General features: G+C 34.2%; 1 protein-coding gene across 1 annotated transcript in view; it reads left to right on the forward strand.

Moving 5' to 3' along the window:
* Positions 1–16954, forward strand: part of LOC106877699 (neurexin-4) — a 303409-nt gene that overhangs the window by 220070 nt on the left and 66385 nt on the right. The window contains exon 14 of the mRNA XM_052966322.2: positions 7240–7443. Coding sequence (XP_052822282.2) covers positions 7240–7443 — 204 coding nt within the window. The remainder of the gene's footprint in view (positions 1–7239; positions 7444–16954) is intronic.

Here is a 16954-nt window from a genome sequence, read left to right on the forward strand (position 1 = left end):
TTTGGATTGTGTTTGGAATCACTTTGAATCTTGTGTTCTTTTCTATCAATTTTTTCTTCTTTTTTAAATTGTTTATAGCAAGTAAGGTTTTGTCAAAAAATGAAATGTTAAATCTGCTAAGTCAACTGCTTAAAATTGGTCTCAATTTACCTGCACAACCTTCTATATGTATATACTTTATTTTATCTTTTACTTGGTTCCATCAATAGACTGTAGACATGCTTGGGAACCACCTTGAAGAATTTTTAGTCGAATGAATTGACCCCAGTGCCTTTTTTTAAGCCTGCTACTTATTCTATTATCTCTTTTGCCAAACTGCTAAGTTACATCAATGCCAATTGTCCAGCAATGGTGGAAGACAAACACAGACACAGACTCACACACACACACACACACACACACAGACACACACACAGTTGACTGAACTTGGAACCATGTGGTTGGGAAGCAAGTTTCTTACCACCCAGCCACACCTGCACCAATATATATATATATATAAATTGAAATTTAGAGGTAATACTTGACAATTGTAAGCACCTGTGTATTCCAGCTAGTGGTTGCGGTGAAAGAATAAATTGTAAATCCAAAAATAACAACAAAACTACAAAGGATTCCGCGGTACACGTGTTTCAAGCTTTATATGTGTATAATATAATATGTGTATAATTTACAAGGTAAAGCTATCCTCAGCCGCAAAATTATTTCTCTCCCAGGAAACTATACCACCTCAGCGTTGAAGTAGGAAGAAAGGTGTGATGTAAGAGGTGAAGATCCTTTCGGTATTCTGCATAGTACTATACCTCGTATAATTCTCCACCGAGACATAATCTCTCCGGTCCTCCGAAAGCCTTCCATACCTTGCCACAATTCAGTGTGTACTATACAGAATACCGAAAGGATCTTCACCTCTTACATCACACCTTTCTTCCTACTTCAACGCCGAGGTGGTATAGTTTCTTGGGAGAGAAATAATCTTGCAGCTGAGGATAGCTTTACATTGTAAATTATACACATATTATATTATACACATACAAAGCTTGAAACACGTGTACCGCGGAATCCTTTGTAGTTTTGTTGTTATTTTTTGGATTTACAATTTATATACATATATATATATATATAATATACACACACAATGAAAAAAAAACATTGTAAGCAAAAAGTATTCCCAAACAAATGAAGATAAGACAAAATTGAAAAATAATCTCTACTCCAAATCAAACTCTGGCAATTTTCAGAACTTTCATTATGAAAAAAATTGCTTTTGGATACCTCTGACATTTCATGTTTCCATTTTATATATAAATATAATCTTGACATCATATTACACAGCTGAGGAAGGGTTATGATAAACTGCTAGATCTAGTCTTGGATCCACTGAATATTTTTTATTGTAGAACAGATAGCAAGATGTGTACTGTAAGTTAATTTAATCAGTAAATCTTATCAGATCAATGTGCACTTGGTTAATTATATTTATAATCTGGAGGAAGAAGAAAGAATGATGAATGAATAAATAAATATAATTTATTTCCTACAATTAGTCTATTGCTTTGTAGAAATATAAAAACAGTAAGAGGGTTCACTATCATTATCATTTTGTGGTTGCTTTTCCATGCTAGCATGGATTAGATGGATTGTTACAGTCTGAGTCAAATCTTATTCAAAGTTCCTAGCCTCCTAAACAGGTCAATAGTGATGGTTTTCTCCTATATTACATTTCTTGACATAGTTTCTGAGGTTAGATGCCCCTCTTGTCACTGGAGTTTGTTAGGTGCAATATGTCATGGCACCAGCTCTAGAGATGCTGTCTTGTTCCTAACAAGCTCAAAAAGTTCTGTCTATATTAATTGTCTCTGTTAATATGTTTAGTCACTTGCACCAGAGAGGTTGTTTTACCCTTGGCATGACAAAAAAAACTCCTCTTTTTGCATTGTCATCATTCATTTGTTCCTTTCCTTCCAATACTTCTGGGTGGAAAGAGAGCTAGCTAGAGCAAGGTGATAGTAGAATGAATTAGAAGAGAACTAGATTGGAAGCGGTGAGAAAGTGATAGAAGAGAGCGTAATAGAAAGCTTTGTAATGGTTGAATAGAAGAAATGTGATTGAGAGGGTGCTAGGAGGAGGATTGATGGTAGAAAACAAAAGAGTCAAGGTGATAGAACCAGAGTAATAGGACAGAGCGAGCAGATGGCAGTGGAGAGAAAGGGTGTGATAGGAAGCTCTCTGGTGGTTATTGGTAAACAGATTAAATAGAAACAGCATGAGTGAGAATCATCGTTTGTTTAATGTCCGCTTTCCATGCTCGCATGGGTTGGACGATTTGACAGAGGACTGGTGGAGCCTGAAGGCTACACCAGGCTCCAATCTGATTTGGCAGAGTTTCTACAGCTGGATGCCCTTCCTAATGTCAACCACTCCGAGAGTGTAGTAGATGCTTTTACATGTCACCCGCACGAAGGCCAGTCAGGCGGTACTAGCAACGGCCACACTCAAAATGGTGTATTTTATGTGCCACCTGCACACGAGCCAGTCCAGGGGCACTGGCAACGGTCTCACTCGAAAGTCCTTTAAGCATATATATATTAAACATCTATCCTAGCTCCTTAGCCATACCCAATAATTGACTCAAAATTCAGGGATAAGAGAGAATGTTAGGAGAGAGAGAGAGAATGATGAGAGGGAAAGGGGTGATGGATGTATGTAATGAGTGATAATTTAGTGGGTTATGTGAGAGTGATAGAAGAGATTATACTCCTCAACTTCCATCACCACCATCTTATCATCATTCTTACATTTGTTTTTTTCATGCTTGCATGTACTGCATGGTTCTTCTCTTGCATAGTGCTTCACCACTTGTCACAATCCTTTGTTATCTCCTTTGTGATGTTCATTTTCTTGATTCATATGATGTAGAAATAAAAGCTATATAATAAAAAAAAAAGTAGGATTTCACAACAGAATGCCTTCTTACTATATAGCAGAAATTAAAACTTTAAAGAATGGGGAAATATACGTTGAAAAAGAAACTAATGTATCCATTTATATTCGGAGTTCAAATCTCACTAGGACTGCCTTTGATTTTTGTCCTGAAATCAATATGACAAGTATCTTTAAATTATTTGGGTGATTCAACTAACTACAAACCTTCTTCAAAATATATGGTTTGACAACCTAGATTTTTGTTTTTCACTATTTAGACCAAAATGTAATTTTCACTTAATTATTTTTAGTGATGTTATTATTATATGAGGGCAGCTGACTGACACAATTAGTAGATTGCTTGACAAAATGCCTTATTATAATTAGTTATATCCTTTTGCATTTTGAGTTCAAATCTTGCCAAAATCAACTTCAGTTTCAGAATAGTTGATAAAATAGAGCACTTGCCATGTATACTATAAACAACTGTTCCTTCCTCCAAAATGCCTGGCCTTGCATCTGTGTTAGAAATTATTGCTACTATTTTTATTCTTATTATTTAGGCAATGAGCTGGCAAGATCATTAGCATGTTGGGCAAAACGCTTCACAGCATTTCATCTATCCTTACGTTCTGAGTTCAAATTCTGCCAAGGTCAACTTTGCTTCCATCCTTTCAGAGTCAATAAAATAAGTACCAATCAAGCATTGGGGTTGATGTAATTGGCTTACTCTCTGTCTCGAACCTGCTAGCATTGTGCTAGAATTTGAAATCATTATTATTATTATATTTTAGGGTAGTTAGGTGTTGAGCTGGCAGAATTATTTTCATGGCACACCAAATGCTTAGCAGCATTCCATCTGTCTTCACATTCTGAATTAAAATTCTGCCGAGGTCAACATTGCCTTTCATCCTTCCACAGTTGATGAAATAAGCACCAGTTGAGTACTGGAGCTGATGTAATCAACTATCCTCGTCCCCCAAAATTCCTAGTGCCTATAATACAAAGAATTATATATCATACTCAGGTTAACTTTGCTTTACATCTCTGTGTAAGTATGGAAAATGCACAAGTATTGTTGTGGAGTGAATATAATCAACTACAGCCTCCTTCAAAATTCATAGCCTTGTACCCTCTGCCAATTTAAGGAACTATTTCATCATCATCATCATCATCCTCTTAACGTCCATTTTTCCATGCATCAAGCAGAATTTATTGAGGCAGATTTTTTACAGCTGGATGCCTTTCCTGGTACCAACCATCGCCTGTTTTCAAGCAAGATAATATTTTCCCATAGTCAGATATGTTCTCGTAGATTATTGGAAATGAATGGCACTTCTCATATGACAGGGACAGTAATTTTACAACTGTCATGCGATGTCAAGAAAAGGAGATACACACACACACACACACATACATACAAGACTTTCTTTCAGTTATCATCTATCAAATCCACTCTCAAGTTTTTGGTTGGACTTAGGCTATAGTAGAAGACACTTGCTCAAGGTACCACAAGTGGGATTGAACCTGGATCTCTGTTGCTGAAAAGCAAACTTCTTACTACACACAGCAAAGTCATTAGTATAAGTTAACCATTATTAACCAATATTACATTATGAAATAAAATAAAGTGGGAACTTCTACATGTTCACACAACCAGCTTAAAAATCACTGCATATCAACTTAAAAACGAAAAAGACACATTAGATCATACATACCACTAAAGAGATCAATCACAGCTCGAATGTCTTTTATAAGAGTTGATCTGAGGTTGAACAATACCATTGTTGACACTCCTTATTTTTGTTATAAATTACCTAGGGAAATTGTATAAATTCTTAAAATTTGATGAGATGTCATATGTTTTAAGAGCTATAAATAGAAAACTTGCTGTAAAAGTTGCAAGGTTACTTCCAGATTTTAAATCTATAATAATCTTCCACAGTTATGCACTTAACTATGCAATGAAATCAAAGCTGTAATTCAGTATACACACAAATAATGTTTATATTATTCATAAGACAATTGGCTGATCAACTATAGAACAAAATCAAAAGCATCATCTTTCATAGATACAATATTTATATTATGTTTAAGACAATCAACTGGGAAATATACATTTTAAATTATAAATTTTAGAATCTTCAGCTTTGTAAAGTAGCAAATGAACTGGGACTATGGGGTCAAATCCAGCCATATGTATTTTTCTCTAATGTGAAAATAAGGATGTAGTGCAACTTAAGATTCATTAAAGAATTACCAGTATAGCCATATTGTAACAAAACTATTGTAGATAGCTTATATATTCAATTTCATTTCAAAGTTAGCATTTTTAAAGCATATTCAATGGTTTTAATTATCTAGTTACAATGGAAAGGCAAAGAAAACTCCAGTAAATGAAGTATGGTTGCTGCTAGACAGAGATGTAGATTCTAAAATTATATAATTTAAAATATTTCAGGTCAGTTTTCTTACAAATGCAATAAATAGTATAAATGCTATGCCTATAATAGATTATATCTTTGATTTCATATTTTCTAATGTACAATTCTATGTAGCTCTTTCTTGACCACATTCACTTATCTGATGATGGACAAACCTTCGATGACAATGATCATATGAAGAATCCATTCTATGGAGACATCAGGATAGCTTTTAAAAGGTCATTCATCAATCTCATTATTGCCAATGATTGGAATGCTTGCACAAGTACAGCAGATTTAAGCAATAGATGGATCTTCAGTAAATTCATGGTTGATAATCATTGTACTAATGGGGCCACTAGCATAGCAGGGGAAGGGAGGGTCTGCCCCGGGCAACACTTTTAATGAGGCAGTACTTTTGGGTATGCTGTAGACAATGTGTTTTTTGTGGGGTCCAGGGGTGGCACACACTCTAGCTATGCTAGTGAATGGGGGGGCACTTATTAAATTTTACTCTTGCAAACCAATTAATGATAGTTAATATTTAGTTTACACACCTCAGTAGCATCTTATCACATGGTACTCAGATGCTGTCTTCATGGCCAATGAAATGAATTTTTTTGTTCGATTTCACTGGTCCACTAGCATATGCAACTTTCACTCATATGGTGGTGAAGCTGGTAGTGAGAATGGCTCAAATCCCTTTCTGGGACAAGCAACACTTTATATAAAGCTGAGGACCAACAAATTGTTCAAAAGTTGACCAAAACAATATTGTAAAGCTAAAATGCAGTAACACCACAATGTGTTTCTTACATTGCAAAACTGCTTCAATGGCTTGGTTACACTATAATGAACTAAACCTTAGACTGAGAATGAGCAGCACAACCTCAGTTATCATTTGCAAGAAGCAGCAATTCATCTTTCCCTTTCCTCCTCACCCTCAAATCCTATACTAAATTCACTCTTTTCTCTTCAGTACTGCAATTCTCTGAAACTGCCTCGTTTGCAACACTTTTCTGTGAGAAATTAATCTACAGATGTTTAAGTTAAACACCAACTATGTTAACTTCAGCAGTGTGATAAAGCTTACAAATGTTATTAGCACTATGTTGGCTTTAGTAATCAAAAACCAATCCTATCCTAGAATGATAATTTTTTTTCATTTCAAGTTCAAAAATCTGTATAGGTCTTTATTATAATTAGTATCTTGATTTTAATTAGCAGAAGATTGCAATGTCGTTTGTAGTGATTATGTTGATTACCATGACATCATTGTAGTTTGAGTAGATTTCTCTTTATTCAGTTTACCATTAAATTGCAACATGCTCACTGATGCTTTTCATACTGTTCAACATTTTGTATGCTTATTGATACTTTTCACCTTTTCTGAGTAAGTTAAGGTACTAGACAAGTACTTGGAGCAACTCTTTGCTTCTGTTCTCTCTCTCTTATTTATGCACTGGATTAACTCTTTGGTAGATTCGATGGGAGCAGATGCCAATAAACCAAGCAGCATCTCTAGAAGCTATTTTTTGTTATTATTTTAAAGGCACCATACCATCTTTGTGAACGGTATTTTAAGCTGTAAGAATAACCAAAGATATTTCCAGTTTAATGATTATTCTTTGATTAGTATAAAACTGCTTTAATTTTGTTTAGATAATAGTTGCTGGTTTTATATTGTTGACTCTTGTTTAATTTTGGCTGTAAATGTAAGTGACATAGATAATCTCAGGGTTTATTAGGACTAAAAGATATTTGCTTTTAAGTGAGTAGGAAAATTATACTTTAAACATATTATCCTTTGTGATTGCAAAGGCTGAAAGTATTTATTTTTGTTGTTAGTTGTTTTATTATTAATCTAAAATTATTTCCTTTCATCCTATTACAGGTGTGGATGTTGCCCAGTCATTAGTTGGCCACAACAGTGAGAATGAAATTTTGGTAAATGGCTACAAGGAACCAGGTTCCTATGTACGGCATGTCCGTTATGATACAGGAATTTTAGAACTTGAAGCATTAATTGAACGAGCGACATCTTGTAAACAGTTAATTAGCTACAGATGCAACAATTCTCTTCTACTGGCTAATCCAGGTAGGTGCTTTAATCATAATTTAGTTAATAATTATTTATCTCCAATGTACTTTCTTATGTAAAAGATGCATGTAGTTTGTTTTGGGGGGTTTTCTCTCCAATAGCGAAATATTACATTTCAGTTGTTTCATTTGCTAACTTGCCCGAATAAATGATTAAACACTGGAAGTATGTTTTGTTTCCCTGATTCTACATGAATATCCTGTTGCTAAGATGATGAAGGGTATTTAAAAAAAGAAAACAAAAACTTTACCTCTTCTTTAGTTTTTTACCTCAGACAATCAAGCTTTACCTGCCAGATGATTCTGTAATTAACTGGTTAATGTATTCACAACCCACCACTACATTGAAGTTTAATCAACACCAGTGAAACATCTTTGTTACTATTTCATTGGCACAAAAGTATTAAATAAAATACCTTTTTTTTTTTTATTTTGTTCCTTTTTCATTGTCCCCTATCCTTCTTAGCTCTGCTGAGAATTGAGAGGAGTTTCAATGATATTGATACAAATTATTTGGTGTTTGCAATGTTTTCTTCCTTTGTAGCCCTAAAGTAACCCTGGCTTTTCTTAAGCAGTCTAACTGTAAGTAAAGGAAAATAATAAAGGAGTTTAACTGAATTAATTGTCAGGAATTAAGCACGAGTTAATTCAAAGTGGAAGTCATTGGGTGATGTTTTTGGTGCTAATAAAGAATTAAAAGTTTGAAGATTTTTCTATCATGTCAGTATCACAGCAGCAAGATTCTGTTCCACAAGAAAATAATGTACATTATAAAAGAAATTTATTTAGCTCCGATCAAATGTTGATCTAGTATTTACATTAAGAAAGCTACTCAACTGACTGCTCAATCTTTCTCTCATTGGCAACTTTCACATCCTCACACAGCAATGTGTTATATCTTCTGTCTCTTCTCTTGGTAGTACAATAGATTTACCTATTTTAGACCTACTGAGCATTTCCTATCTACTACCACCCAAACTAACTTGATTCCCCACTAAATAATACCTAGAATTTTTTACTTAGAAGGCTATTTTGTTAGGAATTCCCACTAAATATCAACTTCAGCAATATTTAGACACCCTCTTACACTTCCACTCCCCCATTTACTCTATCAGTTATGCTCCCCTTTTTGGGTATTGAAATTTAAAATGTTTATACTCATCATCATCGTCGTTTAATGTCTGCTTTCCATACTGGCATGGGTTGGACAGTTTGACTGAGTGCTGGCAAGCCAGAAGGCTGCACCAGGCTTCAATCCAATCTGGCAAAGTTTCTACAGCTAGATGCCCTTCCTAATGCCAACCACTTCAAGTGTGTAGTGGATGGTTTTTACATGCCACCAGCACAAGGGCCAGTCTAGTGGTACTGGCATCGACCACGCTTGAATTGTGCTTTTTATGTGCCACCAGCCCAGGAGCCAGTCAGGCGAGGCTGGCAACGACCATGCTCGAATGGTTTTTTTTACATGTCAATCAGGCGGTACTGTCATCGGCCAACAGTAGTAATAGCTGCAGCAATATAAGTTGTGGCATTTTTGGTATTATTAGCAACATTGACTAAATTATTAGTAATACTTCAATCGTAATAATTAACGGAGCTGTTTATTGCTAGTATAAGAATATATATTCCAACAACCATAATGATAATGCTAATTATTGCAATTAATGTAAACAAGATACTTGTTGATACTGTATTAATCAAAAAGAAAAATTTGAAGTTACTGTTTAATTTGAAATTTCGGGCACTTTGGCCCAAATTATCAACTTAAGAAGACACTTGCACAACAGTTTCAGTGAGTGTCTCCTACTATAAACCCCAGGTTAACTAAAGCTGTCTAAGTGGATTTGATAGACAGAACAGAAACTAAAAGAAGCTATTTTGTGTGTGTGTGTGTGTGTGTGCATATATATATGTGTGTGTGTGTGTGTGAATGTACATATATATATATATATATATATATATATATATATATGTGTGTATGTATGTATGTATGTGTGTGTGTATGTACATATATATATATGAGTGTGTATATATTGGGTCATCCCATAAATAATGTGGTTATTTCAATTGCATGAACTAAAGGTCGGAAGGGGATGGGATAAACTACCTGCATCAACTTGCTATAAAAGCAGGTAGTAATTTTACCTTTTATTTATTCTTAGTGTAAGTTTTGAAGAGTGCAGTTCGATTTTAACAGTTATTTTTTCAAAGCTATAATGGAAGTGACAAAGGAGCATATTCGGCATATTTTGCCTTTATGAGTTCAATAAAGGCAACAATGCAATGGAAAGTGTGAGGAATATTAATACATTATATGGGTATAGGGCAATAAGCATAACCCAGTGTCAACGGTTGTTCCAGAAATTCTGAGCCAGAAACTACAGCCTACAAGACGAGCTTTGTCCTGGAAAATCTGTAGAGATGGGAGCGATGACCTCCTGTTGCAAATACTAAATAGACACAAACTGTGTGTCATTAGCCAGCTGGAGGAGATGTCTTTCCGGGTCTAAAAACAACAGTAGCATCATCCTCTATGGTACTGCCACATTTAGTTGGCAAATATATTTTATGATTCCGTATTGTTATTGTTTACCTTTCACTCAAAGATTTAATATAGCTTATTTCTCCTTTTTCAAGATCAGCAACAGTTTGTTGCTGGAAAAAGCATATAGTATTTTGCGAGTGGAATGAGTGTTCATCACTAGCTGGTGATTGTGACATACTGAAGATGGGTAACTAGCCAGAAACCCAGGTCTTTGTGTATCATGTAAGGCTAGAGATGGGAGTGATGACCTCCCCTCACAAATACTAATCAGACACAGACAGCGTGTCATTAGCCAGCTGGAGATGTCTTCCTGAGGCTAAAAACAACAGTAACATCATCCTCTAGGGGACCGCCACTTTCAGTTGGCAAATATATTTTAAGATTCTGTACTGTTACTGTTTACCTCTTGCTCAGAGATATAATATAGCCTATATATATATATATATATATATATACTAGCAGAAATACCCGGCGTTGCCCGGGTTAAAGAGAATAATGAAATCTAAAAACGCCATCTAGACTACGCATCATCTTTATATATAGAGATGTATATACACACACGTACCCAAACACACGTATATATATGTATATCAATATAAATATATGAAAGTCAATGAAGTTTCGTAAAAGAAGGTGATCATGTACATACTTTCTTGCTGTTGTGATTATAACACCTCATTGTAAACTAAGTTCCTTGTTTTCCCTTGTGGAGCATATACAAATAGGTTTTTTGTTGCTGCCCACTCTTGAGCAGCCAACATACAGTTGTCCATGTGAGAAGCAGGGCTCTTCCAAGAGAAGACCAGCTACAGACAGTGTTTGACCCTGATATTTGTTTATGGACATGGCAAAAGTCACACAAAGGGGGAATTGTAGTCTTCTGAATGTAAAAGGAATGTCTGCTCCTGATGGAGTAAGAGGAATTCTTGGAATAAAGACGTCATCCCCTTTTGCACATCCAGAAAGAATGGTAGCCTCGATAACATGTGACATCATTTTCTAAATAATGCTCATCTGTTATGTTCGGGTTAAAATTTCATCAACATCAAAAATATATGAATTTTCATGGGAGTTATGGCCGTTATGCAAAGAATATAATTTCCAAATTTCATAAAGATCCATTCAGTACTTTTGACGTAGTTTTGGATAAGAAAACAAATGACTAATGTGTGTGTTTGTGTGCATGTGTATGTGTGTGTGATGGGTGTATATATGTATAGATATCTGTATGCATGTATATATGTATATATGTGTACATATTACATGTACATCTATATATATATATATATATATATATACATCTACACATATGTATACATATACATGTATGTATAGATCTATATATATATACATATACGTGTACATCTATATGTATACATATACATATCTCTCTCTCTCTTTCTTTCTCTCTCTCTCTCTCTCTGAAAGTATCTGTCATTACAGTATCGAAATGGTGTACATATACATATATATGTATACATATACATCTCTCTCTCTCTCTCTTTCTGTCTCTCTCTTTCTCTCTTTCTCTCTCTGTGAAAGTATCTGTCACTACAGTATCGAAATGTGATTGTTTCAGTTAGTGGAATAGTTTCATTTTTAAAGTGAAAGTATTTGACATGAGTGTTTTTGTTTCACTTTAGACACGTAATACTTAAATAGTGGAGGAGATATTATGTTGCCGTGTGCTCGAACTCTGCAAGAAGTTAATAATGTTTTTTGACTAAAACACAACTGGAACCCTAAGTAAGGCATGTGTAAAATTTGAATGAAATTGGTTGCGTAGTTCTCGAGTTTTAGGGATTCACACAGACAGACAGACAGACAGACACACATTCTTATTTTTATATATATAGATATGTGTGTGTGTGTGTGTATGTGTTGGTGTGCAGCCTTGTCTTGATATTACATGATAATTGTAAATGAACATCTTTATCATACAATGTTGTTCATTTCCAGTTACCTGTAGTAACATGTTTGTCCATGGAGAAATATTTTTTCTTGGAAATAGGTGAGGGTCAATAACAGGAATGACACTGAATGTAGAAAATTTGCCTCAGCAAATCCCATTTGACAAGCACGATACAGTGGACATCAAATAATGATGATGAATGACCACTTGTAGTGCACCAACAGTGACCTTGGCTATAATTGCTAAAACAACTTCAAAACTACCAAAATTATGTCAAATTGTAAAAAAAAAAGATATTTCTTGTAAAAATGTTTTATTGTGGAATTCTTTGAAAACTATTTGCTCTGATATTTCATTATACGAGGGTTGGGCTGGTTAGGAATACTTTCTTGCAACATTGTGAAAGATTATTCTATGGAATTTGGATAATAAAATGTTTAACAACCTATTTCTCATGTGTGTGTGTGTATATATATATATATATATATATATATATATATATGTGTGTGTGTATGTATGTATGTATATACAGGGTGTTTGGGCTAAATTCAACAGTTAAAATGAAAGGAAAAGAATACACAATATCCCATTTAAAAATGAAAGTATTCTAAAAAATTCAAAAAGTATCAATTAAATTATAGCTGGGAGATAACAGTTTATTCAAAGTAGCCACCCTCAGCTTCCACCACAGCCTCAAAATGGCGCCAAATCCTGGCACATATGTTCCTCATTGTGTCCTTGGAAGATCTTCAAACACCTCTTTGATCTTGGTCACCAGCTCATCCTTGGTTTTGCAGGCAGAGCATTTGGTGTCTTTCTCAATCACATCACAGACATATGTGATCCATGGGATTGCAATCGGAGGAAATAAAAAACCAGAAATTGGGTTTGGTGAAATCATAGGAGTTCTCCAACAACCTCTTTTGACTCTTTCTGGAGGTATGGCAAGCAACTGAATCCTGCTGCCATGCATATGGTCTTCCAGCAGCATCCCTCTCCAGTTAGGGTTTGACCACATTATCCAGCAGCTTCACATAGCCATCAGAATAGAGCCCTGTTCCTACAGTTGTTGGATGAATTCTGATATGCAAATGCAGTCAGAATACTTGCTGTATCCCTTTCTGCTGGCCACAGCTTCATAATCTCCATTGCAGCTGTCCATGTCACATTTTACAGTCTTTACAGTGTTCACAAAGCATTGAGCAGCAGTCATGATGTTGACATTTTGATACCTGCGTGAATCATCATGATACTGGTAACTGTTTTCCTATGTATAGATGGTTTTCCAGTTCTCTATGTCAGCTAACTTTTTCTCAACTACAACTTTAACCTTTATGCTCTTCAACACCATTAACTGTTGACTAACACATCAAGTGGTTACTGAACATAGGAGATTACAATATCATCAAATTTTGTATGTATGTATATGTGTGTGTGTTTGTATCTACATGCACATATACATATATATTACATTGAGCATTTCATTCCCCCACTCCCATTCCTAACTGAACCTCCAATTTATCTCATTGGAGATACTATTGATTCATTCTCACACTTTACCACGAATGTGAGTAGCTACATGGCTCCTCTACCACTCTAGTACTTGTGGTACAAAAGCAACACCAGTACTCACTGTAAAATGGTTGGTGTTAGGGAGGGCATCCAGCCTAAACCATCCAACCTTCACCAGGATGGAACATTAAATACTGATGATAATAATGTGTGTGTCTGTGTGTATTTTCATATATGTGTGTATATATATATATATATATATATATATATATATATATATATACTAGATGTACCCATGACTCATAGGGTCAGGACCACTCCAAGCTGAAAATGTCAGTGCACAGTGGCAAAGGAAAAAATACTATTTCAAACTTCATGCAATAAAATTCTTGAATAATACAATACTCCTACCTTTGGTGTGATAACATAAACATGACCAAGTATTTCTTCTTTAAAAACATTCAGATGGCCTTCAACTTTTTTTCCTCGCTTTTTCTTTGCCATTGTTTGTTACTACTGTTCCAAGTGAAATTCATGGGTACTTCAGCATAAAGTAATATTTTTGCAAAGTCATCATTGATGCACAATGAAAAGAATTCTGTCAATGTTGTTCTCATATGTCATTCATTGACAGCCATATCCTCATTATTTCTGAGCTATATTCTTGGTTCATCTTGTAGATGAACTTGTAACCTCACTATTGAGGGTGCTCTTTCATGAAAGCTGTAGAAATGATTAAGAGAAGAAAAAAGGCCAGGTGGCAGTAGCTGCGATGACTCTTTGAAGTGTTGCCATACATTTTCAACTTGATTTTTTTTTTTTTCTTAAATGGGGCAATGACTGTTTTATTTGTAATCTTTATCATCTTAATCAAAGGGCAGGAAAACAGACAAACTTTGAGTTTTAGTATAATATATATATATTATTGAACCCATACTAGCATGGAACATGGACATTAAGTAATGATATAAATATGCAAAATAGACTGCTAATCATATTTTTGAAATTCCAAGTAGCCATCGCGCTCTCTCTCTAGACACATGTATGTATGTCGATAGATAGATAGATAGATAGATAGATAGATGTGTGTATATTTTTAAAATTAACTGCAATGTATTTGTGATACTATAAATAAAATTACAACTAATATAATTTTAGAATTGAAAATTTTTATTCCAAAATTTCTTTTATTCAAAAAATTTTTTTTTTTTAAATTGTATTACAAGTATAGAACGCAAAATAAATAGTTTTCAAGATGCATAAACTCTGGCAAAATATAGAAGACAAAGCTTCAGTATTGATTAACCTTTGGCATAAATTTTCATGGAATATTTTGCCATTTTATATACCCCCATTTTTTTATATTTTTTTAATAAATTTTGGTCTCAGTGAATTTGCCTTAATTTTATTTCTTGTGAAAAATAATGTCACTGATAGTAAAATGAGCTGAAATTAGTGAAGAATAAAGTAACAAAGAAAAATATATACCTAGAGGGATCCAATTTGATCTCATTTGATTTTTTTTCTCTCTCTCTCTACTCTTTCGTTCAAAGCAATGCTGCGTGTCTTGTAGGTAATTAAATGCCGAAATAGGCAACCATGAATAGTACAATGTTTCATGCTACTCAAATTTGTAATAGAATTTGATGTACTGCAAATCTATGAAGCCGACATTATATAGATATACTATATTTATACATTATTATTATTGTTGTTGTTGTTGTTGATATTGATTTTGCTGTTTTCTGTTTTATTCATTAAATAATTCTACCTTCGGCAGTTTTAAGTGGAGTTTTTCTTATTCTAGTTCTGATTTCACCTACTTTTATGAGCATGCATGCATTTTACAAAAATGCAACCAATTGTAAAAGCATTGTAAAACTTTTCTATTTCAGGCTCCTTTGTTGCATTCCCAGTTAACCACTGATCCTTGTATAGAAATTTATCTCTATCAACACATAACCATTTTAATTCTCAAAAAAAAATATAAGACAGATTTTGTTTTATCTTATGATTGTTCTTTTTTTTTTTTTGGTATTTTCCTTTCTACAGATAAATTTAACCAAAAATAAAATATGACTTTTAGATTCTTATTTATGAATTAATACTAAATTTATTTAATTTCTGCATTCCTAAAGTATATTTTTTCCTCATAATTTTGAAATCTAATGTAGATTTTCCCTAAAATTTATAAAACTCAGAAAACGCTGAAAATATTTTTAAAAAATGGTTTCTATTTACATTATTTTTGCTCTCTTTCTAATATTTTCTATGTGAGCATGCTTTCCTATGTTAACTTAGATTTATGTACACATTTCCTAGGGTTAGCATAAAAGGGAGTGGGGTTTAACTCTATTATGACTAGTATAATTATTCCATTGGTTTAAAAAAAACATTACATGATTTTTGAATTTATTGGGTATTTCTTTTTAGGAGAACTGATGGCATTAAAAAACATAAGAGTATGATGAAAATAAATTTTAATAGATATTATTATTAATGCTTTTTTTTTCCTAATAACACAGAATTAATTTCTTGTTCCATTATAATACTGAATGTGTATATTTGTTTATCACATTCATTTTTTCATGCTAACATGGATAATATATATATATATGTATGTATATGAGAGAGAGAGAATTATTGTGCTTGTATGTGGGTTTGAATGGGTGTATATTTATACATGTATGTACAGTGTGTGTGTGTGTATCAGAGAATTGATGTATGTGACATGCAGTTTGGTTTCTGTTAGGGCATAGTTCCACCGTTTCCCTCTTCATAATGTGACTACTGAGGTGAATTTCATGCTTAAGAATAATTCAATAAACATAACCTTCATTGACCTACAGAAAGGCTTCAACAAGATACTATGATTTGTTGTCTGGTAGACTTTAAAGAAACTAGGTATAGATGATTGATTTGTTCGAACCATTGAGGCCATGTACAGAGATGCAACCATCAGGATGAGGTTTACTATTGAGTTCGACGGGCTTCTTTCAGTTTCCATCTACCAAATCCACTCACAAGGCTTTGGTCGGCCCGAGGCTATAGTAGAAGACATCCAAGGTGCCACGCAGTGGGACTGAACCCGGAGCCATGTGGTTGGTAAGCAAGCTACTTACCACACAGCCACTCCTGCGCCTGTGTACATGTGTGTGTGAGTAGATGCATATATGCTTGTATATATACGTGTGTACATATCTAGTATATATAAATCATAGTTTGTGTGTGTATAATGACTAATGCATACATTTCCACAATTCTCAACCAATTTTCACCAAACTTTACACACATTACTTATGTCCCAAGGATGATCATGCACTAAACATTTTGACCAGAGCTCCAGCGTAAATGGACCTAAATGGGCATAGTTTTTTTGTATGTAGGGTCTTCCATACTTTTATAATCTTTTTTTTAATAAAAGTGAAAGGATTTTGTCTATTTATTTCTACTGTCCACTTGCCATGGTGATTAAATTGCTAGCATGGGTTGGACAATTTGACTGAGGACTGGTGAACCAGATGGCTGTACCAGGCTCCA

The sequence above is a fragment of the Octopus bimaculoides genome, chromosome 3, assembly GCF_046866305.1.
Source record: "Octopus bimaculoides isolate indiv1 chromosome 3, ASM4686630v1, whole genome shotgun sequence".
In the NCBI taxonomy this organism is placed as follows: domain Eukaryota; kingdom Metazoa; phylum Mollusca; class Cephalopoda; order Octopoda; family Octopodidae; genus Octopus; species Octopus bimaculoides.